Raw genomic sequence first — 26,871 nt, 5'->3', positions numbered from 1 at the left:
GAGAAATATACCTGTATTTGATGGTGATCCCCTGTATTTTAAATCTTTTCTCAGAGCCTTTGAAAATTGTATAGAGGATAAAACTCAAAATTTCAGTGACTGTCTGTACTTCCTAGAACAATACACTAGGGGGCAACCAAGAAATATTGTAAGAAGTTGTCAGCATCTGCCCTCTGAACTGGGATACCAAAGAGCAAAAACACTTTTGATTGAACATTTTGGCAGTGAACACAAAATCTCTTTTGCTTATATGGACAAAATCAATAATTGGCCCTCAATAAAACCTGAGGATGTTACCGCTCTGCAGTCGTATGCTTTGTTCCTTCGAGGTTGCGCCAATATAGTGCATCACATAAAGTACATGAAGGAGTTGGACATGCCAGCTAACCTCAGGACAATTCTAATGAAACTTCCATACAAACTGAGGGAAAGGTGGAGAAACGTGGCATGTGATATACTGGAGCAAACTGGAAGCAGAGCAGTGTTTGTTGATTTTGTAAATTTTATTGAAAAACAAGTCAAAATTGTTTCAGACCCGCTGTTTGGAAATATTAATGATGTTCCCCCACCAGCCACACAAAGCTATCCACTCAAGTTAAGCAGAAAAGGAAAAGTGGTACCTTTGCCACCAGCATCAATGTAATAAAGGATGGACATTAAAAAAAGGAAAATTTAACAGCCCATAGTAATCAGCTCAAATGCCTGTTCTGCCATTTCATTAATCACACTCTGGAAAAATGCTTTCAGTTTAAAAGACAGACACAACAGGACAAGATTCACTTTCTAAAGGAGAAAGGTGTGTGTTTTGGGTGCTTGAAATATGGACACACAAGCAAAGACTGTAGGAGTCGTTTGGATTGTGAAGTGTGTCACAGGAAACACCCATCTGTCCTGCATGTGGAGAAGGAGGATACTACAAGGATAACCTGCAAAGAAACTGTGAGCATTGTACCTGAGCAGCAGCAGACGTGTGGTCATATTGGGGCTGGTGAAGAGGATACTGCTGTTTTTTCCATTGTGGCTGTGCGGGTGAAAAGTCAGAAAAGTAATAAGGTTGTGCATACTTACCCTTTCTTGGACCCTGGGAGCTCTGGTACCTTCTGCACTGCAAGTCTGGCTGAAAGGCTGGGAGTATCAGGTAAAAATTGTAACATACTATTAAAGACACTGGGACAGACTAAAACCATAAATACCACTGTGATAACGGGTCTGGAGGTGTCTGGTTTTGATACAGAGGATTTTATTGAGCTGCCATCTGTTCTGACACAAACAGAAATGCCTGTATCCAAAGTTAATGTGCCATGTCAGGATGATGTTGCCAAGTGGGCGTATTTGAGTAGCATTAGGCTACATGAAGTAGATGCAGATGTGGACTTGCTCATTGGAACTGACTCTCCCAAAGTTTTGGAGCCATGGGAACTAATAAACAGCCAATGTGGTGGACCGTATGCAGTGAGGACCAGAGTTGGTTGGGTCATAAACGGGCCTCTTCGTGTTGGAGATTCTGGAAGTGCTGGTGTCAAATCAGGATGCACTGTTGTTACTGCTAATCATATATCTGTGGAGCACTTGGAAAATATGTTGATGCAGCAGTACAATCATGGCTTTGCTGAAAGAACATACGATGAACAACTTGAGATGTCAAGAGAAGACATTAAATTTATGAAAATTGTGAAGGATACAACAGTGCTTAACAATGAACATTATTGTATTGATTTACCTTTTAGAGTTGAAGATCCTGTTTTGCCAAATAATCGCTGCATTGCATTACAAAGACTCCAAAGCCTGAAGAGGAGATTTAACAGAGATATTTCATTCAAAGCTCAATATACTGATTTTGTCAACAACATGCTGGAGCAAGAATATGCAGAAAAGGTTCCCACAAATGAGCCCGCTCCAAAACAAGGAAAGGTGTGGTACATTCCCCACCATGGTGTACATCACACAACCAAAGGTAAATTGCGTGTTGTGTTTGATTGCGGCTGTACTTATAAAGGTACATCATTAAACAGCCAGCTCTTGCAGGGCCCAGACTTCACTAACACGCTTATTGGCGTCCTCCTCCGGGTTTAGAGAAGAGCCCATCGCTATTATGGCTGATATCAATGCCATGTTCCATCAGGTCCGGGTCCCACACAAGCATGTCAACTTCTTGCGCTTTTTATGGTGGCCCAATGGAGACGTTACAATGGAGCCAGAGGAATACAGGATGTGCGTACATTTGTTTGGAGCTGTATCCTCTCCAAGCTGATCAAACTATGCACTGAGAAGAACTGCTGAGGATAATGCATTGCGATACTCACCCGACGTCCTCAGCACAGTCAAGACAAATTTCTATGTAGATGACTGTCTCAAGTCCACTGCAACAGAGGAAGATGCAGTGAAGCTCATACATGGATTAACATCTCTCTGTAAAAAAGGTGGCTTCTATCTCCAAAAGTGGGTCACAAATAGCAAAAATGTGTTTGCACTTATTTCCATCAATATCAGAGCAGTGGGTTTGGAGAGCATGGATTTGGATAGGGACCAACTCCCTGTGGAAAGAGCTCTGGGCATGCAATGGTGTGTTCAAGGAGACACGTTCAGCTTCAGGACGGCGGTACAAGAACGTCCACACACCAGGAGGGGCATCCTTTCTGTGGTGAGCTCTCTCAATGATCCACTGGGTTTTTTGTCTCCTTTCATAATCCCTGCTAAGTTACTGTTACAGGAGCTGTGTAGAATGAACTTCAAATGGGATGAGCCAGTCCCTAGTGCCGTCTCCAGACATTGGTCTGAGTGGCTCTCTGAACTTCAGCATATGAGTGGATTTAAAGTGGAACGGTGCATTAAACCCAAGAACTTTGGAACACAAGTGAAAGCAGAATTACATAATTTTTCAGATGCCAGTCAATCAGGACATGGCACTGTTTCATACTTGAGATTGGAGAGTGCTGACAGTGTGCATGTTTCATTCATCACAGGCAAGGCTCGTGTTGCTCCTCTAAAGCAACTAACCATCCCACGCCTTGAGCTTGTATGGTAGAGAAATTTTGAGTGTTTTATCTTATGCTTAGTATAAATGTTTTATATAAAGTATACTTTTAATGTGATTTATGGTTGACGTCTAAATGAATTAAGTTGCCTCTCTGATGCTTGCACATGACAGTGTTTTTCCACAGCTAGGCCGGGATGGGGGATGTGTGACCTTGGTAAGAATAGCAAGATAGCTTTATGACGCATTAGAAAACAAAGGCATTGTGTTTTACCAGCAATGGCTGTCTTTTTGTGTAGCAACTTAAAGGTCGCAAAGATACAGGCCCAGTACAAACAGATTGTTCGAAAGGGAGGGCTACTAAAACTGGGGCACTATTTAAATCACTGAGAAAATCAGAACGGGGTCATTGTCATAGTCATCATCATTTTACCAATGCAGGTGTATACACCCTATGACCAGTATTGTGTTTCAAGCTGTCTGACACAATTCTTTAATAAAATACTTTGAAGAAAATTTTACATCTCAACCGTCTCTGATTCTCCTGAAAAAATCCACGACATTTTGGCGCTGCGGAGCAGGGTTACAAGAGAGAACATTGGACAACCGAGTGGGATCGTTCAGAGGCCGTTCACGGTCGGGGGGAGATGTTCTCCAACCTGAGTCGATTGTTTTGTCTTTGTGGGTGTTAAACTGCTAAGGCTGGCCAGCCGCTTGCTTCTTAAATTAAGGTAAGCAAAGCGTTATGGCATTTTTTCACCTGCATTGATGAGATTTTTAGCTCTGTTTGGAAAACACAGACAGCCCGGCGTTTTCATTTGAATTCCTTAATTCTCTCTGTAACTCATAAACGAACTAGTATTGCTATTAATGAGAAGGGACTTGTGGATGATATTACAAGATAAATTATCTCTAATAGGGAAACCTGGTCTTCCGAGTAAAGTGTACTCTTATCTGAGGGTCAAGAGGACCCAGCTGTGAAACAGTTGATGGAAATTAATATTAACATAGCCAAGAGGGCGTTGACTGTTAATAGCCAAGAGGGCATTTAATTATACTAAATTTTGTTGATTTTATGGACTCAAACTAAAACATTAATTTTGAAACTAAATTTTGTAAAGCCAGTGGGCTGATTTAAATAAGAGTATCTGAGATGAGTACGGATATATCTTTTTAAAGGAAAGAAAAACCAGTGGGTTGATTGTGAGCTGTTTCTTGGTGTAACTGGTTAAGTTACGAAACAAAGTGAGATAAGAGAGAAGATTTTTGTTGAGGGAGAACCAGTGGGTTGCTTAAATGAGTATTTGAGAGTAATTTATCGATGAACTATGATACTATAAATTGCTCTGTAAAACAAATATGAAGAGTTTGCATAGTTTGTGTTCCAAATAGCTTAGAACGTGCAAACGAGGGTGAGCGAGAGAGTCTGGAGTGCGGGAAAAACCAGTGGGTTGCTTGAGTGAGTGTTTATGTGTGCCTCTATCGATGAACTATGATACTATAGAGAGCTCACTGATATGGACACAGTGTTCAAGGGTGCTTTATCGATGAACTATGATACTATAAAGTATTCTTTGAGATGAACACAGTGTTTAAGGGTAATTTATCGATGAACTATGATACTATAAATTACTCTATCAAGTAAACACGGGAGAGACAAGGGAAAAAGCTTCGGTCCAACTTAAAGTTAAAAAAAGTGTTTATTAATTGCTGCATGGTAAGGATTTACCATAAGTGAATTGTTTTAGAACAACCCAAGAATATTTCTGCATTTTATTAAACCCATATGAGAATTTTGATTTTGAAAGTTAGGGGTAAGAGTTATCCTGTGTGAAAAATATTGTCCATGATTGAATGTCAGTTGTTACTGAAAACATTGAATTTTGGTGGAACCTGAAATCTTTATCTAATATTGAAAAGTCATTATTGAGTGTATTTGATTTGACAAAAGAAAAGTTAACAGAAGAAAGTTTAACAATTAAAACAGAAGCCTCTGAGATCAATACAGTTACGTCTGCATTTAAAATAGCCCAATTAATCAGAGAGATTTTTTGTGTTAGTTTTAGTTGGCCTGAGATAAGAAGTTTTTCCAGTTGTAAGATTAATGTGTCAAGGACAATTGTGGGATATAGAGAACTGAGCATTGTAAGTGCTAAGTTTAAGTTTGAATCAAATCTTAAAAGTGGTTTTGTGACAGATAAAGTGACTGGTGAAAAGGAGATCATTTACATACTTGTGGGACCCTTTGTGACATTTTATAGTGCAGAGAAGTGCATTGATTTATTGTTAAATAAATAAAGCAAACAACCATTTAGTGTAACATGGAAGCAGCAACCAAAGAATTAGAGCGTGCTATCACTGTGGCCCCGGTAGAATGGTGTAACTTACAAGACAAAGGCTTTGATGGTAAAGCATTGGCTAAGTGGTGTAATGATCTAAAATGGTATACCAGAAGTAACAAATATAAGAAAGGAGAGCAGCCTCCCTTTCACTGGCCAGAACAGGGAACGTGGAATAAAGAAAAAATAAAGAGTATGAAAATTTGGATGACTAATTATATAGCTAATCAGGATTTGAAAACCAAGAAAGATGGAAAGAAGAAAAAGAGAAAAGCTTTGTTAGATGGAATGGAATTGTGGGAAAAAGCTAGAGGTTGCTGGAGTAAGGAAGCTGAAAGAGTGATGGCTGATAGAGAAGACATCAGAGCTCAAGAGCTGGCAAAGCACAACGAAAGAACAGAAAAGACAAGATTGCTAGAACAGCCAGTAGACACTGCAAACCAATTACCTGTGGTAACTAAAACAGTTAAGCCACCGCCCTATGCACTGCCCACTGCCTCTGCCTCCCTCAATCCATGCCCCCCCTTTACCACACACACAAACTGCCCTCCCTCTACCGAACACACAAACAGCCCTCCCTTCACAGCTCTCTCTGAGAGTCGCCCTCCCTTTCCCACTCTCTCTGAAAGTCACCCTCCCTTCACTGCTCACACTCCAGCCCCAACCACCCCTGTTGCTTCACCAGATGCTAGCACACTGTATCCAGTTATTAAAGGAACTATGCAGCTTAAAGGGGAATTAGAAGTTAAGGGAAATGTGGAACTGTATGATGAGATGCATAGAGGCAAAGAAGGATCATTCAGTGAACAAAGTCAGGCAGCAGGAGGAGCTAGTCAGTATACCAGGACTCAGTTAGAACATCTGGACCGACTAATTGAACAGAGAGCCAAGGAAATAACAGAATTAACTAAAGAGGTGAAGTATTTGGGTTTAGCAGGGCTATCGCAGGACAGAGAGCTGGGTAAAAGATTACAAGAGGAAGAAAGGATGATTTTGGAGCAAGAAAGGCAGGATAGAGAGATAGCAAAAGAAAGGGTGCTTAAGCAACAAAAGGTCAGGGCAGTGCAGGCTATGGAACAGAGAAAGCGAGAAACTGATGACTGGCTAAATATGAAAATGACACAAGAGTACCCAGCCTCTAAAGGTGGTATAGATATGACAAAAATGTCAGGACCTGATGGATTAAGAACTTACAGAGCTAAGATGTTGGTAGAGGAGAGAAACAGAGATTTGGAGCATAGGGACACATTAGCTTTAGACTTTGACCCAATAGAGGACAGATCCCCGTTATTGAAAAGCACCCCTAGAGGTGGAATGACTGAGCCAGGTGTGAGTGTATTTCCGTTGCGTATTGAAGGGAAAACAGCTGTGTATGTCCCATGGGCTCATAGGGATTTAGAGACTATAATAAATCTGTTGCCAAGTTTAAGGGACGGTGCTGGTCCCTGGATCGGTGCGTTAGAGAAAGAGACGCAAGGTACAAGATTGGCGGTGGGTGACATAAAAGCCTTACTGGCAAAAATCACTAGTTTGAGGGAAATGGAGGATGTGTTGTGGTCAGCAGGTATGGGACAGAGTGTGGTTTCGTCTGATTTTGACGGCCAGGCTCTTGACTGTTACAGAGGCAGACTTTGGGGTGCCTTGAGAACTGAGTTCCCTGTCAAGTTTGACAGCACCAAACTGACCCCCGCTGCACTGGGTCAGGAGAACTGTGCACTGTGGATTGCTAAAAACATGCAAACTTGGAGAGGGCAGGGGCTGAGAAAAGATCCCACTGACCCAAGAGACTTTGAAACCAGACTGTTCAGAAAGGAACTGCTGGACGCACTGCCAGTGCCTGTGCAAAACAAACTGAGTGACACCCCAGGGCTAGATGCAATGCCACACAGCCAGTGGGTGGAGACCCTGAAACACCATGCCTCCAAACACCAGAAACACGAAAGAGACTTAGAGCAACAAGCTAAAGAGACTGAACGAAAGTTGGCTCAAGTTAGTCTGGAAGAAAAGAAAAGACACAAAGACATTAGTAAGGCCCCCAGGGGAACCTATGTAGCGGGATGGGCAGGGTCATAAGAGTCAGCGAGCCACTCTCAGGGCGAAATGGTGGCAACACACCCTCCTAACAAGTCTGAAAAGGTAGCAGATCTGCCAAAACAAGCTGCGGATCAAACCCAAAATCAGAACCCATGGCAGCACCCCCAGGGCGCAGCCCCGTCTCAACCAGTAGTTGTGAATGTAATGGCACCTAGTGGACAGAGTAGATGAATTATTTTTTGAAAATGGTCAAGGGGTAGAGGAAGGGGATATTTTCAGAACAGGGCATCCGCTGATCTGGGTCCATATTTCGGGCAAAACAATGTTTGCTGGGGATGTGGGGAGAATACTCATGCTAGGCGTGACTGTCCAAAAAAACCCATGGAAGCAATAGGGGTGTTCGAAGGAACCCATTAACCAACAGGTAGCATTATCCAAAAATTATTGGGAAGAACCTAAATTGACATGCATAATTAATGGAGTGAAAATTGAATGTTTAATTGACACCGGCGCTACATGCAGCTCAATTGATCCAAAATTGGTACCTGGGGTTGTTGCATCACAATCATCTGTTAGAACAATGGGATTCTCTGGAAAACCTATGGAAATGTGTCTGTCAGTACCAATTATGGTTCAGATAGAAGGAAAAACTGTTGTAAATCAATTTCTGATGGCACCTCAGGTTCCGATCACATTAATTGGAAGGGACATTTTGTGTAAATTAGATGCTACCATCAAAACCACACCACAGGGATTAACATTGCAGTGTCTAACCAAAATAACTAAACAGGATCTAACCCCTTTAATTAGACCAGAAGTATATTGGATTGGGAAATTAGAAACAATGATGGTGGCTGCCAGAGAAAAAACAAAAGATTTTCAGGGAAGGAAGCCAAGATTTGAGGGTAACTGTACAATGAAATATTGCCTCAAAGGAGAGGATTTACAGTATGAACAAAGATTCAAATTAGGAGAAGAAATTGAGTTGAGAAGTGAAGGAGTGTTGGTTTGTGAGGCTGGAGTAGCAGTGAGAATCAGCAGTTTTAAGATAGATAATTTTGCTGTGGAAGGAAGCCACCCCCATGTGAAAGTGTGGGTGTGGGGAAATCATAGGGCTAGGGATCCAGAACCTTATGTGAAAAAGTAATATTCAATTGAATGGGAAGAAGGAGAGGATGGCTGGATGGAGAACAGGGAGCTAGGTTGGTATCTAATTCCATTAAAAATGACTGAGACAGGTATACAGCAGAAGCAAATAATTTTACAGGACAGCAGCACAAAGGAGCAGGTAATTGCATTGTTTAACCAATTGCTAAAAGATAAGCTAGTTATCCCCGGAGATGAGAGGGAGTATGCTTGCAATATGTAGATGATATTTTGATAGCACACAACAACAGAGAGGGGTTTGAGAAATTAACCAAACAAGTTTTGAACAGACTGTATGACATAAAAATGTATAAAAGTATCAAAATAAAAGCTGATTTTGGCTAAAACCAGTGTACAATAACTATAAAAAGTAATCTTTGAAGGGCAAAAATAAATTTGTGACAAACACCACAGAACCATGCTTGACTATCCATAGCAAAACACAGTGAAGCAAATGATGGAATTAATGGGAGCCATAGGGTATTCTAGTTCATACCAGAGTTAATACCAGAATATGCCAGTAGGGTAAATTAATTTAGGAAATTTAAATGTGAGGACATGGGAAAAAAAAAATCAGACAGATGTTGTTATATTGTAGTGAAGGCACACCACAGGTTTGTATAACAGAAGGAATTAATTTATTGACAAAGGAAATGAAAAAGCAAATAAGGAAGCAAAATTAGGCGCAGCAAAACCAGAGTGAGCTGAAACCATGTCCATGGTAGTGACAAGGTCAGGTAAAAAGAATGAAAGTGAACAGGTGAGCATTTCCGCAGACGTAACTGTAGATGAAATCAGAGACATGCAAAATAAAGCGACACAAATTGAAAAGATGGAGTGGCAAAGCAGAGGTGTTGCCAATGTAAAAGGTTTGTGGAGAACAGAGCAACAACAATTAGTAATTCCATCTAGAATGGAGAAAATGGTAATGATGAATGCGCATGGTAGTGAACATTGCGCGAGGGGGGAGATGATAGATAAGATTTTGAGACAACAGGGTTTCTGGTTTATCAATATGCAAAACAAGATTAGCCAATTTTTGTCAGAGTGTGACATATGTATGAAAAGAAATGTCAAGCCAGCAGTACACCCAATGCGTCTGTTTCCAAGTGTGGAAGGACCATTTGTGCATTTAGTGATGGATTTTATAGATATGGTCCACCCAATTAAGGAAAAAATTTGTTTTTTCGAGATGGACAGAAGCTTATCCAGTGTGAACGCAGAGTGCGCAAGCAGTGGCTGGAGCACTTAAGAGGGAAGTGGTCCCAAGATTTGGGCTTCCCAAGGTATTGCAGGCAGATAATGGACCAGGATTTCAGGCCAACCTGTTGAGAAAAGCACTTGCTAGGGTAGGAATAATAACCCAAAAATTTGGATCAGTGTATCATCCACAGTCTCAAGGGGCGGTTGAGAGGTGTAACGGCATACTTAAATCAAAAATACCCAAAATCTGTGCACAGACTAAACTAAATTGGGTTCAGGCATTACCAATAGCGCTCATGGCCATAAGATCTAGTACTAACAGGGAAACGCGTTTATCCCCTCATCAAATGGTAACTGGGAGACCAATGTTCAAAGCTAACCAAAATGAATTGAATTTGGAGCATGAGGAGGATCTAAAAAATGAAATTAATGAATATATTGCTGAACTAATGAGAAACCATAAAGCTATTTTACAGATTGAAAGCAGGACCAGAGAGACACCTGGTGACGAGACTGCAATACCTTTTCCTGTAGAAACCGGGGTGTAGATCAAAGTTTACTAGCGTAAGTGGGATGGACCCAGACGAGAAGGCTCGTATGAGGTCATAGAAGCTAGCCCAACAGCTGTTAAGGTAAAATGTTCCTAATTGTGGTATAATAATACTCTTTGCTTCCAGGTACCAGAGAAGACAACCGCGGCGACTGTCTCCATGTCATTATGTTGAAATAACCATATGATAAATAAACACTGTAACCTTATTTTTTAGATAGTGATGTGATGAACCATAGAAACTGGATTTGGAGATCACAATGAATGGGTAATGTAGGATCAAAGCCTTTCAGGATAGGGAGGAGGACGAGTGCAGGACTGTTGTTTATTTGTTTTTATTAATGAAAAGGTTTCTCCCACCAAATGTACAGGCTGAGACGGGTAATTGTACATGTTTTAAGATCACCATTTCACAGATGTGTGGTGCCAAAGAGAGATTGATGTTTCAAATGACAAAGAGGAATACAAGGCAAACTGGTTTGTAGGCCAGACCAGAGAAAGGGCAGACGTATGGTGAATGTGTGGTGACATGAATTTAAGGCCAAGTTTGAGAGTAAATTGGAAGGGAATATAATGCTATTTCAAATGTTTTCATTACCTGATTTTGGGAGCCTACATGATAAAGTAAGTGTTAAGAGTATTAACAGACAGAAAAGAAATCTGCCTGGTGGATCTTATGATAATATGTGTATATAGAGTGTACAGTATATAGATGCCATAGGGGTTCCAAGGGGGGTGCCAGATGAATACAAAGCGAGAAATCAGATTGTTGCAAGTTTCGAGTCAATTCTGTTCTGGTGGTCAACCAAAAATTTGGATTGGATTAATTAATTGTATTACGTTAAGGGGATAACTGAACAAATGGGAGTAACGTCACTGATGGCACAACAAAACAGGCCGGCATTAGATATGTGGTTGGCTGAAAAGGGGAGTGTTTAAAAAATTATAAATGATGGATGCTGAAAATTTATTTCTGACAATACTGCCCCCGATGGCAGCATTATAAGTGCATTAGAAGGTTTGACCTCCTTGTCTAATGAATTGGCTGAGAACTCTGGTGTAGATGATCCGTTTACAAAAATGATGGAAAATGGTTTGGGAAATGGAGTACACTGATAACTTCTTTACTGATGTCAACTGCTGTAGCTGTTGCTATCCTTGCATTGTGTGGTTGTTGTTGCATACCATGTATCAGTGGTTTGATTGAGAAATCTATCGACAAAGGAATGGGTAAGATAATGTACCAACGGGTACAAATTAATGAGGACAACGAGGGAGATAAATTTGAGGACAACATCCATGTGTGATGGGAAACCAACGAGGCTCTAGTACCCTCCTCCCTCACACGGCCCTCTACGCGTGCAAAGCGCATGGGTTGAAGACCGTTGAAAGCTAGAAGATGCACCCTACACATATACATATAGAATTCATGTTTCTTAGAAAGACTCTGTGTGGACTGCCCACCAGAGCAAAACACTCTCATGTGAGAATCATTATGTTACTGGTCATGTTAAACTGGACATAGGGTGTCACCTATACTAATGCATTTATTATTTTTTATTAACATTTATTTTTTTTGCATTTGTTATCATTTATTAACAAGGTATTATTTTTTGCATTTATTATTTTTATTACTATAATCTTTTATTAGTAATGCAAGTTGCAAACCTGAAGTGTGTGTAAAATAGGGAAAGGGATAGTTTTAAGCATCACTGTCCACGATGTGATGACAGTGTAACAAGCCTGGTAAGTGACTGATGGTCCAGGAATTTCCTGGGGGTGGAGGTAAAACATCCACCTAGCACGGCTTACCAGAAAGTGAAAAGAATTTTTTGAAAAGATGATATGCTTGCTTTATATTTAAAATTGAATGTTATGTTATTTTTTATTTTTTGTTGTTAATCATTACTCTTTTTTACAGGTTGTTAATTATCATTTAAAGGATAACCCCATGTGAAATGACTGTTGAGACTAGAAAAGTGACTGAGGGTCTGGCCCTAACTGTCAGGGGTATTTTATTCTTTTATATGTTTTCTTTCTTTAAAGTACCTAGCCCGGCTTCTCTGGTATCATCAGTCGTATTTGCAGGGTGGTTATCAAAAACATTTAGTTTCCGAAGGGGGGATATATGGTAGAGAAATTTTGAGTGTTTTATCTTATGCTTAGTATAAATGTTTTATATAAAGTATACTTTTAATGTGTTTTATGGTTGACGTCTAAATGAATTAAGTTGTCTCTCTGATGCTTGCACATGACAGTGTTTTTCCACAGCTAGGCCGGGATGGGGGACGTGTGACCTTGGTAAGAGTAGCAAGATAGCTTTATGACGCATTAGAAAACAAAGGCATTGTGTTTTACCAGCAATGGCTGTCTTTTTGTGTAGCAACTTAAAGGTCGCAAAGATACAGGCCCAGAACAAACAGATTGTTCGAATGGGAGGGCTACTAAAACTGGGGCACTATTTAAATCACTGAGAAACTCAGAACGGGGTCATTGTCATAGTCATCATCATTTTACCAATGCAGGTATATACACCCTATGACCAGTATTGTGTTTCAAGCTGTCTGACACAATTCTTTAATAAAATACTTTGAAGAGAATTTAACATCTCAACCGTCTCTGATTCTCCTGAAAAAATCCACGACACTTGCGGCAGCTGTGCTTGCAGTTCGAGTGAATACCATGCTGTTGAAGGAGTTACAGTTGCCATTGCAAAGGTCAGTTTTTTGGACTGATAGCACTACTGTTCTCAAGTACATCTTCAATGAAACAAAGCGCTTTCACACATATGTTGCTAACCGTGTCAGCACTATAAGAGAAGCCACAGATAAAGATCAGTGGAGGTATGTAAATACCAAAGATAATCCTGCAGATGAAGCATCTCGAGGACTAAGAGCTCAGGATTTTGGGAAAGGAAAATGGCTAAGGGGACCAGACTTTTTGCATTTGTCTTCCACCGAATGGTCAAAACTTGACTTGGACTCCTCGTCCATCACATCTGATGATCCAGAGGTAAAAAGGGAACTTAAAGTGAATGCTGTCGCAACGCACAGTGACAACCCCCTCAGTCGGCTCATTCACTATTTCTCATCCTGGAGAAAGCTTAAAACATCAGTGGCCTGGTTGTTGGTGTTGAAAGAAAGACTTTTACTTTTGAGCCGAAAGAGGAAAGAATATGTGGTCAAGCAGAATGAAAATGTGGAAAAGGAGCTTAAAAAATTCAAATCCACGCTTGGAACATCCAGCTTGACACCAGAGCGTTTGGAGGAAGCCGAAAGGGCAATAATTCGGTTTGCACAAAACCAAAGATTCAGCAATGAAATTTCCTCACTACAACACGATCCAAAGACTGTTTCCAAAGACAGTCCTCTGTATCGCCTTGACCCCTTCATTAAAGATGGCATTCTCAGAGTTGGTGGACGCCTGTCTAAATCTGTCCTGCCATTGGAGGTTAAACATCCTGTGATTCTGTCAAAAGATCTACATGTTTCCCAGCTCATATTACGTCACATCCATTATCAACTTGGACATGCTGGACGCAATCACATGCTTTACAGATTAAGACAGAAGTATTGGATTATAAATGCCAACTCTGCGGCCAGGAAGATTCTCTCACAATGTACAGTGTGCAGAAGGTACAGAGGAAAACTTGGAGAACAAAAGATGTCAGATTTACCAGAGGAACGAGTTGTGCCTGATAACGCGCCCTTTACAAATGTAGGAGTAGACTATTTTGGACCACTGGATGTGAGGAGAGGGAGAACTGTGCTGAAGCGATATGGAGTGATATTTACCTGTCTGAGCAGCCGTGCATTACATCTGGAGGTGGCGAACTCCCTCGACACAGACTCCTGCATCAATGCTGTGCGAAGATTCGTCTGCAGAAGAGGACCCGTGACAAGTATGAGGTCAGATAACGGCACAAATTTTGTTGGTGCGCAGAAGGAGCTGAGGCAGGCACTGGCTGCTTTAAATCATTCTAAAATTGAAAGGATTTTTGTGCAGGAAGGAGTGACGTGGAGTTTTAACACCCCAGCTGCATCTCACCAAGGTGGCGTTTGGGAGCGTCTGATTCGCTCTGTGCGCAGTGTACTTACCTCTGTTGTTGGACATCAACTGCTGGACGAGGAAGGCCTGCAAACACTGTTTTGTGAGGTCGAAGCAATACTCAATGATCGGCCAATAACTAAGGTCTCAGAGGATCCCAATGACTTGGAAGCGCTCACTCCAAATCACATTCTTCTGCTAAAAGGCAAGCCCATTCTGTCACCAGGTCTGTTTGAAAAGTCTGACTTGTATATTAAGAGGAGGTGGAGGCAAGTGCAGTACATTGCAGAGCTTTTCTGGAAAAGATGGACATCAGAGTATTTGCTTGTGATGCAAGAAAGACAAAAATGGACAAGGCAAAAAGGAAACTTCATTCCAGGAGATATTGTTGTAATCGCTGATGCTACAGCTCCAAGAGGCTCATGGATGATGGGTAAAGTTCTAAGTACTACAGCTGACTCAAGAGGACTGGTTCGCTCTGTGAAGGTCCAAACGAAGACCAGCATCCTGGACAGACCAATAACCAAGCTCTGTCTTCTCTTGGAGGCTAACAATTGACTATGCATCTCACTCTCTCTCTCTTCTGTTTTCTATCTATTTGGTTTTTTTTTTTGCAGGCATGGAAAATCTGAAGATGCAAGATTTAAGCTTAGTGTTTGGGTTATAATTATAGCTCCTTTGTGTTAACAGCTAAGGTTAATTGTGGGTAACTTACCGTCACAATTAGGGGCTGGGTTGTTGGAGCTATTTTTGCACTTTGTTTATTTTAGGCTTAAGTTATAGTTTACTATATATATAGTCTATAGTTTGGTCACGTGGTGCTATGTTAATTTGCATAAATGGGTTAAGGTGGGAGGAACCGGAAAGGCTGCGAGGGCATATGGTTTTTTACCACAGGGTGAGAGAGGCAGCAGGAAATGTCTGTGAGCTTGCTTATCTGTGAAAATAAACCTCCTCGAACTCATCTTTGGCTATGGACTTTTGTTTATTTTTGTACCTCTTACCATGCGTAAAGCCTACCCATGACGCAGCCTTATTGGCGATTTGTAAATTTTTGTTTTTATTAGTCTTGCTTAAGTAAAGGACAAATAGCCGCTACACACATGTTAACAATAAAATGTACATATCCCAAAGTAAACGATGATGCGAGTTATCGTCTCCAACGTAAATCTCTTTTTCTTGGACTACAACAAACACACGGATTTAGGTAACAGTTTACTTCCTGGGATTGGCGATGTAGTAAAGACTGACATTATCATAATTCCTCTCGCTTGGACTCACAGCCTGTAAATTAGCTCCTGTTAGCATTGCGAGCGAATCTTTCAAACATGGTAAGGAGCGTCACATTTCTGGCTGACGTCAGAGGTATTCAGGCCAATCACAATGCAAATATTAGCTGGCCAATCAGGGACACTTTTCAAATCTGTGCGTTTCAGGAATAGAGTAAAATCTGGAGCTACAAAAATGTACGGTATGTGGAAAATAGTGTGTTTTTTTAACTATAAACCACGCATACACATTGTATTATACTAAATATACAAAATAACGTTGTTTTTTTAGTAATAAAATAGGTGCTCTTTAACAAGAAAAAGTGCACTCAATATTGTACGCAAACATGCAAACATACTGTTCACATATTTATGTTTATCATATATCTAAGGCATATGCACTGCAGCTGCATATTGCATAATATTCAATAACAGTTTATGCTATTAAAGATATAAACACAGTTTCTAGAGGCAACAGAGAAGGGACAATATGACCTTGATAAATGCCTGCCCTGGTCTCATTAGTACAGTCATCCAGCTGTGAGCTGCCTGTTAAAAGCTCCAGCAGGTCTAATGAGACTGATGTGTAGGTTAATGCTGGATCATTTGCTATAGCTTTAGGAACTCAGACTCTCTTTATACAAAGACTTCAAAAGAATATAGATTGGCCGTTAACAGCATGAAACCATTTCTATGCCAACAAAGACATTTCTGAATATTTATTTGCTTTCAATTGATACAGAGTTTAATGAGGACGATGTCAACATGCAATATGATCTTCTCTGCCATTCAATAAGCAGCATTAAGATCTTAGTCACACATTAATTCATAAAAATGATATGCATTACCTTTAAATGGCTTAATGATTAATAAATAACTATAATAAATTTAACAAAATTATGAAATTAAAATAAATAAATTCAGTCTTGCCATGCCATATACAGTACAGTACTTTTCTGGAAGCTCTGATTTTTTTCCTCATCTTTTAAACAGATCCACTTACATATTACAAGGAGAAAACCAAACAAATCAGCCAACACCATTATAAAGAATTATACTGATAACATATTGTGACAAATAACAAATTATCTGAGGCTACATATACTGAAAGTAGTCAAAACAGACCACCACTGCAAAGAAACAAAACAAGAAATATCAACCATGATGCATTAGTCTATCTGACTGGAGAGTGAAGAGAAAACCGTTTGTTAAATTGTACACCATTCATTCTTAATTTTTTCAAATATCTGAATAAAACATTATTAGGAAGTATACAGATGCCTGTCTGTGGGAAGCAAAAGCATGCTGGAGAATTTATTTACCCAGGCTGGATAATAAGCAGAGAAAGTTCACACATCAAATGAGATATCCAGCCTAATTTACTACTTTTTCGACATAAAAAGTCCCTCTGCGGAAATCGTCCTTGAGATCAACATTGAAGTCTTTACTGTTCTGGTCCAGATGTGGCATCTGTCTCTGCTTCATCTGATCCCCCTGCTGTCAAAACAAACAAGACTGTCAGATTTACTCAGACTCTTTAAATGAATCAACTTCGACTACAAAATATGCTTGAAACAGCAGCTTCAAAATAGGAAGGGTGATGATGTGTCAAAAAGAAGGTCTGCTATAAAAGCATTACTATTGATTTACCGTATATCCCCAAAATATGTGTTGATCCTAGCTATTCTTACCTATTTATTTTTGTCCAAGTAAAACAGAGCATTTTATTTTAGCCTTGTTTTAGTAATACAGCTGCACCTGGAGATAAAAATAGCACGTCCATACATTAAATGCTTAGCAACTAAGAACTGGGTTGATTTTGCTCGATTCGGCACAGAGGTGGGGTGAAGTGAAGAAGCACAGCTGAAGGAGAGAAATTTGGGCCTGGATGGAGGTGGAAGGACACCTTGATTTTCTTTGCTTGCCCCACTTTCAACATAAAATCCTTCAGAATAACCATAGGCCTTGCATAGAAAGACTTGCTGTAGTGTTATGGGTATAGTTTGTTCAAAGTAGAATTGCAGTGCACCTCTGAAGGATACACTGTTTGTGAACAATTTAAATAAAATGGGTTGAGGTGATATAGTTTACCTAAATCTCTAGAAAGTATGCAATTTTGTCCAGAACAGTTTATCTGAGTGAAAACTTAAAGGGACACATTTTTAGCTCCCCTAAAGTAAAACATTTGATTTTTACCGTTTTGGAATCCATTCAGCCGATCTCCGGGTCTGGTGGTATCACCTTTAGCATAGCTCAACATAATCCACTGAATCCGACCACATTCATTAGCATTGCGCTCAAAAATTACCAAAGAGCCTCGATATTTTTCCTATCTAAAACTTGACTCTTCTGTAGTTACATCGTGTGCTAAGACCGACAGAAAATTAAAAGTTGCGATTTTCTAGGCAGATATGGCTAGGAACTATACTCTCATACTATACATGGCTGCAGCAGGCACAATGATATTACTCAGTGGCCGAAAATAGTCCCCTTGGTAACTTTCAATAGCAGGGGACTACTTTTGGGCACTGCGTATTTTTAAATAGGAAAAGTATCAAAACTCTTTTTGAGCACAATGCTAATGGTCCAATCGGATTCAATGGATTATGCTAAGCTACGCTAAAAGTGGTACCGCCAGAGATCGGCTGAATGTATTCCAAAACGGTAAAAATCAGATGTTTAACTCTAGGGGGGCTGGAAAATGGGCCCGCTTTCAAAAAAAGTGGAGTGTTCCTTTAAAAAATTGGTAAATCGGTGAGAGGATTTAATATCTTAGTCCCACAGCAATTGGATTTAAAAGATTTATATCTCAAACTGCTCAATATGAATTTCATGGACAAACTAGAAGTAACCCCCTTTACTGCTGGAGGCACCACCTTCACATGATCAGTGAAATGACAAATGTGCTCATTGATAATGACTTCATTAAAGAAACAATTATGTGAAAGCATTAGAACAATTAAACAGCACTCCTGAGCAAGTCTTAATACAACTATAAAGACTCATTAAACATCATTGATGTATCGTTTTAATTTCGTTTCATTATAGACTCGACAGGTTATTTTAAACAATAAGAGACTCATCTGTGAAACGCAGTAGTACGCAATAACACATTTGTTGGATCTAGATATCTGGCAACATATGTGGAGGCAGAATTACACTTATACTATAAAGATGAAGGGACAGGAACTGACCTGTGTCTCCTTGGCTGCCATTGAGGGCCTCACCACTGCTGCTCACCTCCTCCCCGGAGTTTTCACCAGGTTTCATCTTCTTTCGGGTCATGTGACCACGAAAGCCGGCCTGGATTTTGGCGGCTGCCTTGTTGGCTTCTGGGTCATCCAAGGGGATGTCCATAATGTCCTCTTCCTCCTGTGGTTGGTTGCGTTCCTCCTGCCGGGTGGAATAAACAATAAGTTCATGTTTGCTGTAAAACAGACACTGGTTGTGCTCTTTTTAAAAACAATTATTCTGGCTAGCCCTTGAGATCCATTCACTGTATACCACCGTGGTGGATTTAGCATGATGTATCTCCTGCCCACTTAAATCCCCTTGCAATGAATCACAATCCATCAGGGACAGAACATCTCTACAATCTTTGTATAAAGCGAGCTTGTGCATTAAATCTACAACCACTTTAGTGGTTCAGCTTGTTGTCATTTTTATCTCACTGTAGGGTAAGAAGTAATGTTATTTCAAGTCTCAAGTCTGTCTTGTATTTTCCTACCAAAACAATGTAGGGCGGACTTTAAACATCTTGTGTGTGGTTGACAGGCACAAGTCTATTGTAAAACCGTAGCAGGAGCACGTCCACCCCTTTTGAATCAAAAAGCATTTGGCCAACAGGCTCATATTTTGTTAAGTTTTTCAGTGCTGCTGACATTCGGTACCAAAACAAGTCTACATACCTCCCAACTGACATTATACAATTAATATAATATCTACAAACAAACAAAATATGATGCAAAAACATTTTATAATGTATATCTACATGCATACACTTACACAGTATCATGGTCAGCCACACAAAGAATAAACTATAAATGATAAAATACGCACTCAATTTGTGAATGCAATCATAAGCAACACTATTCTCAAATATACTTCTTTCTAAAGTTACTATCGACATTTATTGACACTAAATAAATATTCAAAATACAATCATATATATATTTTTATGCAGCATTTCTAGTTTCAAAATAAGTAAGGAAAACCTTAAATAGTTAAAAGGTCCTTATTTCACCATTTTTCATCTTACTTACTAGTGCAAGTAAGCATAAAAACGGACTTATTATTATTTATTTAAATGATCAGTACTTACAATATGACAATCCATGATTCCCAGTTACAGATGCTTATAAATGCGCTCTCGTGTTTTTCAAGTGCAAAAGACCGTAAACCTTCTAACAGGGCAAAACGCCTTGAACAAATACCCCTCTCCTTCAACTATCCTTATTATTTTGAATCTCAGTGTGGGAGGAGAGAGAGAGAGAGAGAGAGAGAGAGAGAGAGAGAGAGAGAGAGAGAGAGAGAAAGAGAGATCATCATCATCAGTCTCACACTCGGTCTGCGCTCCTTTCAAACATTTTGTTTAATGCTGACGATTATAGCGCCATTATTCTCACTTTCCTGTCACCTCGTACCAAAAGCATCAGACATACTTTATTTAGAATAGAAGAGAGAAATAGTATATAATGCTGTACATTTACCGAAGTGCAAAATAATCTATTCTGCAATTAAATAACATCAATTAAAATTCGACATTTACAGTACGAAAACATTTTCCAAATTGACTTTCTTTATATGCTTAGAAAATACTGGAAGCCAGCTCGAAACATCTCAGGCAGACCCACACAGTCAGTGCCTCCTCCACCCAGTGGCAATACACTGTAGTATAACGTGCAGACAGTAAATCCATTTCGCTTTATTTCTCTGAAACATCTCTTGCCTCCTACCCTGCCAATATTAAAAACAGAAAACTCTGTGCTGTAATGATATCACTTTTATTTTCTCAGCATCTGCTATGTGTGCGAAGCCGATATCTATAATGAACTCGTAGAGTTCGCAGAGCACAGAAGTGTTAAAACACATCAAGAAGATGACGTGACTTCACAGTTACTACGGAGATTGATGATAGCCATGCATATTGTTTCTCCAAATAGCAACTGCATGATTCCCTTGCTCCTCCTACAGTATATAAAGTCTTTGGACAGGAGTTGATATAGGTCAGGTTAGATGACCTACATTGGAGAGAGAGAGAGAGAGAGAGAGAGATAGTTTGTTCCTAATAAACGCATGCAGAAATTCTTCGGACAGAACAATCAAGCAGGTGGTGATAACTGATATGTATGTGCGTCTCGATTGCATTAGCTAGATTATTGCCAGGGGAGAAAAAAGGTTGGCACAATGTTTCCATGGAAACAACACCAAATTTTGTTCTTCAAACCCCTCTACAGAAGCGTATGGATATTCTTCTGACCTTTCGGTGAAATATGAAAACATATGTGTGCATAGCGTGACCAGTATGTACTGCAAAATGAATACAGAATTCATGCATACTTGTTAAACCCAGCATGATTGTAATGAGGAGCAGGACTATTTCAGGGGCATCTTCAATCACAGTTCTCTAGAGACTGTATAAAGGTACAGAGCCGAGCTGTTGATCAGCCTTGTCCTTGAAGGATTTATTTTTACTTGTTAACTTGGGACTGTCTGAAACCAAAGTAAGGATGTGTCTTCTAAACTTTAAATTCGGCTACAACTAAGCATATTGTCTTTATGAACACCATATACTGTATTAAACCGAGTGGGTGTGGATGGAAAAATGAGATATGGAAAAAGATACCTTTTGTTCACTGCTTTCAGGATTCTCCTGGCTCTCAGTGTCAAGTTTTGATTCCAGATTGAGCTCAGATCGATCCTCTTGATCTTCATTAGTCTCTGAGTTTTCGGTAGGATTTTCATTCGTGACCTCTGCTTCTCTCTCAGTTTCCTCTGGCTCCATCTCTTCAGCATCACAACCATCACTGTCAAGATCGCTGCCATCATTCAAGGTCTCTGTGGTTGGATCCTTTTCCATTGCATCGATATTTAAAATCTCATTGCTTGTCACATCCCGTGTAACCTCTGCGTCAGAGTCATAGTCAATCATTTGGGAATCAGTCTGACTTTCCAAAAGGTCTTCGTCCACCATAGCATCCCTAATTTTAGAAGCACTCTGTTCATCAATGCTGTTCTCATCTTCGTGCTCACCTGTATAAGTGGAGGATTGATGATCAGTGCCCATTACAACTTCATCTAGCACATCTACGACTTCACTTTTACTATCATACGTTTCATCAGCGTAGTTAATGTATGTGTCTTTAATTCCGATTGTTTCCACAGCAGGTTCATCTTTTATAAATTCAGTGGTGCTGCTGTACTCATGGCTGGTTTCATAGTCTTCACTGAGCAATAATTCATCTTTATCTTCATTATGCTCCTCTGTTTCTTGCTCTGCGTCAACTTTACTTGTCCTACTTGTTTCAGCTATGTCTTTTTTAAGAACATCGGTTGTTTCTGTTGACTCCTCCATGTAAACCTTCTCAGTGATCTTCTCCTCTAGGCCAGGGTCCTCCAGTAATGAGAAATCCTGTTCTGAATCTTCAACATGACCATAAAATTCTGGTTCCTCTGTGTTTTCATCCTCACACAATTCATCTGCTTGTTTGCCTATATCCTGATCAATATGTGAATGAGTTTCAATGAAAGATACTTGGTTATTTGGTGAATTCTGCACATTCTGCGATTTTAAATGTTCACTGTCCGGCAGCAAAGGGCTTTCCAAGTCTCTGTTGTTCTCATGTGATTCAAAACGTGCACTTAAAGGGGGGTTTATTTCTTGAGCACATACATCCACGTTTGCGAGACCACCAAAGGAAGGAAGAGGTGTTGGCTCAAGTTCAGATCTGCAGATGTCAATGTCTACAGATTCTTGTGCCGCCTCATTGTCTTTCTGTACCTCTGTGTGTACTTCTGGAACCTCACTGGGGTTTTTGAGCTCTTGAGCATCAACATCTGCTTGTCCCACATAGGAAAACTCTGCAGCACGTCCATGTTCTGCCTCACCGGATTCCTCATCTAGGTTCTTATCGAACTCACATTTCTTCTTTACTGCAGTGTCGACTGAATTACCAGAATTATTAGCATTGAGGTCTTTTGCTATGGACTGTTGAGATCCAATTTTTCCAAAAGTTCCAGAATCACCGGTTTTGTTTCTGAAAATTGACATTTAAGAAGTTGTTTATATGCAACAATGTGTGATATTTTAAGTAAGTGAGATTGTGTATCTGTGCTCTGACACTAATCTATGTTAAATTATTAAATTCCTGTCTCAGAGACAGAAAGCCTGCCAACTAAGTTTCATCTTACTACAATGTCCTAAAAGGACTGGAATCTACCAGAAATTACACTAAAAGATCCAACAAATACTTTGCTCTCAATCATCTTGTTGAATTGCCTATATTTTTCTATATCACTCTTCACTGTGTCATTAAAAGTAGCTGCAGGCTGTTCCTCTATGACAAACTGTTCACACTTTCTCATTTACAGACCTTGCATTCGCTTTAGGTGAACTGGAGCTTGCTGTATCCTGTTGTGAGAAGAACAAACAAACAACGTGCACCAGATTAACTTACTGCAATAAACAATGTAAAAAATCAAATAGAAACATGTTCTTGCAAGCTAATCAAATAGATCAGGACTTGAATGCACTGTACTGTATGTTACTTTGAATAAAGCGTGTGTCAGATTTGCAAATGAAAAGAAACAAGCTAAAATGGTTACCTTAAATGCATGATTATTGTAGAACCTGTCTTCTAACCTTGCACCCCACTCTGCTGGATCAAGGCCACTTTCTGGAGCAAATGACATGCAGATTCATTCATTATTTGCAAATAGTGCACACTAAAGCGTAATTAAGTAGATTAAATAGACTTTCCCCATTGGATAATGCATGCTTTAGGCACTGAATGTTATTAAATATGCTAGTAATGACTATATGAGACGTATGACATTCACAACTATTATTACACGGCTCTGGAATACACGATTCTGATTGGTCAGTCAAAACGCAACGCTCATGGAAGTAATCTCAACCGGTACTACGTAAGGTATCACTCCGCTGTTTTTACGCGTTGAATGCTACACATGAGCTAAGAAAATATTTTACATAAAAATTACGAGTCCAGTTATTTACTCAACCGTGAAATAACCGAAACAATGTGTATATGGATGAAGCCAAGACGAAAAGAAAGTCACCCTCTCTGGCTTTAAGCCGCTTGGCAAAGTAAAGTGCAGCAAACGCGGGGATGTCTCCAGGCTGGTCTCTCAACACCTCTCTGGCAAGGCCCTCCAATAAATTCCCAAACCCTTTGGGAATACGCAGGTTTGTGTTGGAGAAAGGAACAGACATCTTAAACTGCACCTCAGACCTTTAGCTTATGAGGAATGAGACACATTCATTAAAATGTCATGTTAACTAAGTTATATCTGCAAGATCATTTACAACGTAAATTATGTTTTAATTGGAGTAATTTAATAGTAGTTTTCTAGATAATTACAAAGAGTAACATATTAAGCTTTAGCATAAGCGTTTGTCATTTTATGTTCGGGTAATTCACCTTATATTTAAAACAAACAGTGGTCATTCAATGAACGTGTAACAGTTACTCTGATTAATATTAACGTCATATTTACTCAGTTGTATTTACAATATATTTGATTAATTTCGCCAAGTGAACAGACCTAAAGTTTCTTACCATTCAAAACTCCAAGATAAATGTTGTGCGCTGTTGCTACGCAACCAAAACACGGTTCCAACTACGGAACCCAAAGAGGGTCATAACACGTTTTACATTCAGATTATTTATTAGCATTTTAAAACAACTTTTCATAGGCAAATCGTTAGCAGTATAATATACACAAATATGTAAATGTACAAATCCAGTTTAAATTTTTTTTAATGAAAATATATAAAAGAATTTAAGTAAAATATTTCATGGTGCAGCCTAATGATAAATATTTACCGTAATACAAGTATTTTTTCTAAAGATATATTTACCGTAAAACAAGTATTTTTATAAAGATATATTTACCGTAATAAAAGTATTTTTTATTATAAAAACAGCAGTACTTAGCAACTTTATAAGCATGGTGCACACACACAAACAAACACACACATACATTTTACATATACACAAGAGAACAGAAATGATGATTTTGCCACCTTTTTTCTAAGAGTTAAACAATTCGTTGAGTTAACTAACTAAGAGCCTCACATGAGTAAGTAATTACAGCGTATTCTGATGTTGTGCTTAATTTCCTGGTGACCTCTTTAGAGTGAATGAGCAGCCTGTCAGATGTAGCGTGATGTAGCCCTGCTCTCGTCTCATCTTTCCATCTCTGCACAGATTCAAACAGTCACACATATCAGGTCCCTTAAAATTAAACAATAAACTTGGAAACTATTTCATAATTTAACTTATTATTTTTCTCTTACAGGTCTTTGATGTTTTGAAGACTGGTCAAAGGTGTCAGATAAATCTGGATTGCTGTATCCTCTCACAGAGATCACAATGTCAGCGTAAGGGACTTCATGATCACTCTGGGTGTCTGGGGAAAATCGCAAAATATAAAGTTGTTTGCGTCTGTTAACCATTTTTAAATAGGCATGGTCTTTGTCCTCAGATTAATTTTAATGCTTAGGCTTAAAAAATAATAATAATAATAAACACCTTGAGCGATTGGTCTCATCACCACAGGAGTTCTGGATGTAACCCTATAAGAAACCAGAGGTAATGGATTTAAACCATTTTGTGTTGTGATACATTTGTAGGATCATACGGTTGCACATTACCTTTCAGGCACTGAGCTAGTTGTATCCATCAGCTTACACCCTCTTCTGTAGCACAGATATACTAGATGGGCCACCAGGACAAATATTGCAGACACTGCAAAAGCTGCAAAGATCTTGGCCCAGATGAATCCATCTGTATAGTAAAGCTGACTTAATAGACTGTTTTGCATTTGGATAAGAAAGTGCGTGTTTGGAATTTTTTAATACTCACCAGATGTGATGACCTCTATTTCCACAGTTATAGGATGGCTATTACAAATCCCCTTTGCCTGGCACCTGTAATGTCCCCCGTCCTCTGCTTGAATTTGACTCCACTGAATCACAGTGTAATTTTGTGACCTGGGGATTGAACCGTTTTCTCTGACCCACTGCCCCTCACACTGTTTATTGTCGGGGGCAATACAATGAAGTCTGAGTGAAGTTCCTGCCATCACTTCTATGGTGGATAATGAGGTTAACACCTCATCTGACTCCATGTGACTTCTGTACATCTTCACACTTAGAGATGGACCTAAACCTGTTTTATTAATTTAATACATTTTTATCAAATTCGATATGTGAGGCAGTAACACGCTAACAAAATAAAGTTTGAATAATCATCAAACTCACCTTGGGCTTTAGGAGGTGTTACAGGTTTATCAGATTCATCTGTTGAAACAATTACATCACAATCAGATGAAGTCTGGGATTAATTTGACTGTAAACAAAAGACATTATTCCTTATCACAGTCAATGTACGGCTAATATTTCTTACCCTGAACTTGTAATGTTACTAGAAGCTCTGTTTTACGAGGAAGGCCTGGGCGATCGCTTTCTTCAGACAAGCAAGAATAGTTATAGCGCGTTTGCTGTATAATTAAATAGGGCGTGTACAAGATTTGGCTGCACGTTTCTCCCGATTTTGAAAAGTTTTTACTCCATTCACAGTTGTTACATGCAGGTATATCTTCCCATATCCAGAAACCACGAGTGAAGCCACTGGAACAATTGTACGTGCAAGTTAAAGTAAACGGCTCTTCAAGTTTTACTTTCCTAATCTCAACCTGAGTCCCGGTATTCATACTTGTCACGGTGGCTGCGAAAAGTGATAAAGCAATAAACAGAAAACCATTTATATGTATGTATTGCACATACAAACACAATTTAAGCATTTTTCTAAATAAAGTATATAAGGTATCAATGGAAAATCAAAAAAGTCATTAAATGGCATACCTTGGAGTCTGAAATTTAGAAACAGCAGCACAAGAATCAGTGCCATGTTTTGGCTTTCATTCAGGAGATTTTTTTCCTAAATATATAAATGACAAATGACAGTGAGATTGATCAAATGGTAAAAAACTAAGAGTAGCTCCTCCCCAAGGGTGGGACCTCATTCACACAATGCACCTGCCTCCGGAAAATGTGGTTAACAGATG

The 26,871-nt window shown here is 39.5% G+C and overlaps 2 protein-coding genes across 4 annotated transcripts; both read right to left on the bottom strand.

Moving 5' to 3' along the window:
- Positions 1 to 16,265: 16,265 nt before the first annotated feature.
- Positions 16,266 to 24,429, bottom strand: nrgnb (neurogranin (protein kinase C substrate, RC3) b). Of its 3 annotated transcripts, none has more exons than XM_055196434.2 (7): positions 24,360 to 24,429; positions 23,803 to 24,038; positions 23,386 to 23,456; positions 23,154 to 23,191; positions 21,407 to 22,817; positions 18,756 to 18,954; positions 16,266 to 17,058 (listed from the first exon to the last, which is right to left on the bottom strand). In XM_055196434.2, the coding sequence occupies exons 2-7, from the start codon at positions 24,011 to 24,013 to the stop codon at positions 17,006 to 17,008; spliced, it is 1,983 nt and encodes a 660-aa protein (XP_055052409.2). In that variant the 5' UTR covers positions 24,014 to 24,038; positions 24,360 to 24,429; the 3' UTR covers positions 16,266 to 17,005. The 3 variants fall into 3 exon arrangements, with proteins under 3 accessions (XP_055052409.2, XP_055052410.2, XP_055052412.2); XM_055196435.2 differs by having other exon boundaries at positions 23,860 to 24,038; XM_055196437.2 differs by lacking the exons at positions 16,266 to 17,058; positions 18,756 to 18,954 and adding an exon at positions 20,546 to 20,801.
- A 98-nt stretch (positions 24,430 to 24,527) lies between these two features.
- LOC129437984 (uncharacterized) lies at positions 24,528 to 26,362 on the bottom strand. The gene is made up of 7 exons (XM_073862743.1): positions 26,211 to 26,362; positions 26,066 to 26,104; positions 25,668 to 25,973; positions 25,457 to 25,589; positions 25,335 to 25,378; positions 25,100 to 25,212; positions 24,528 to 25,002 (listed from the first exon to the last, which is right to left on the bottom strand). Exons 3-7 carry the CDS (start codon positions 25,945 to 25,947, stop codon positions 24,862 to 24,864), a joined length of 711 nt encoding a protein of 236 aa, XP_073718844.1. The 5' UTR covers positions 25,948 to 25,973; positions 26,066 to 26,104; positions 26,211 to 26,362; the 3' UTR covers positions 24,528 to 24,861.
- Positions 26,363 to 26,871: the final 509 nt, after the last annotated feature.

The sequence above is a fragment of the Misgurnus anguillicaudatus genome, chromosome 24 (assembly GCF_027580225.2).
Source record: "Misgurnus anguillicaudatus chromosome 24, ASM2758022v2, whole genome shotgun sequence".
Lineage (NCBI taxonomy): Eukaryota > Metazoa > Chordata > Actinopteri > Cypriniformes > Cobitidae > Misgurnus > Misgurnus anguillicaudatus.
Note: the sequence above shows the minus strand (reverse complement) of the source record. Positions and strands in the feature narration are given on the sequence as shown.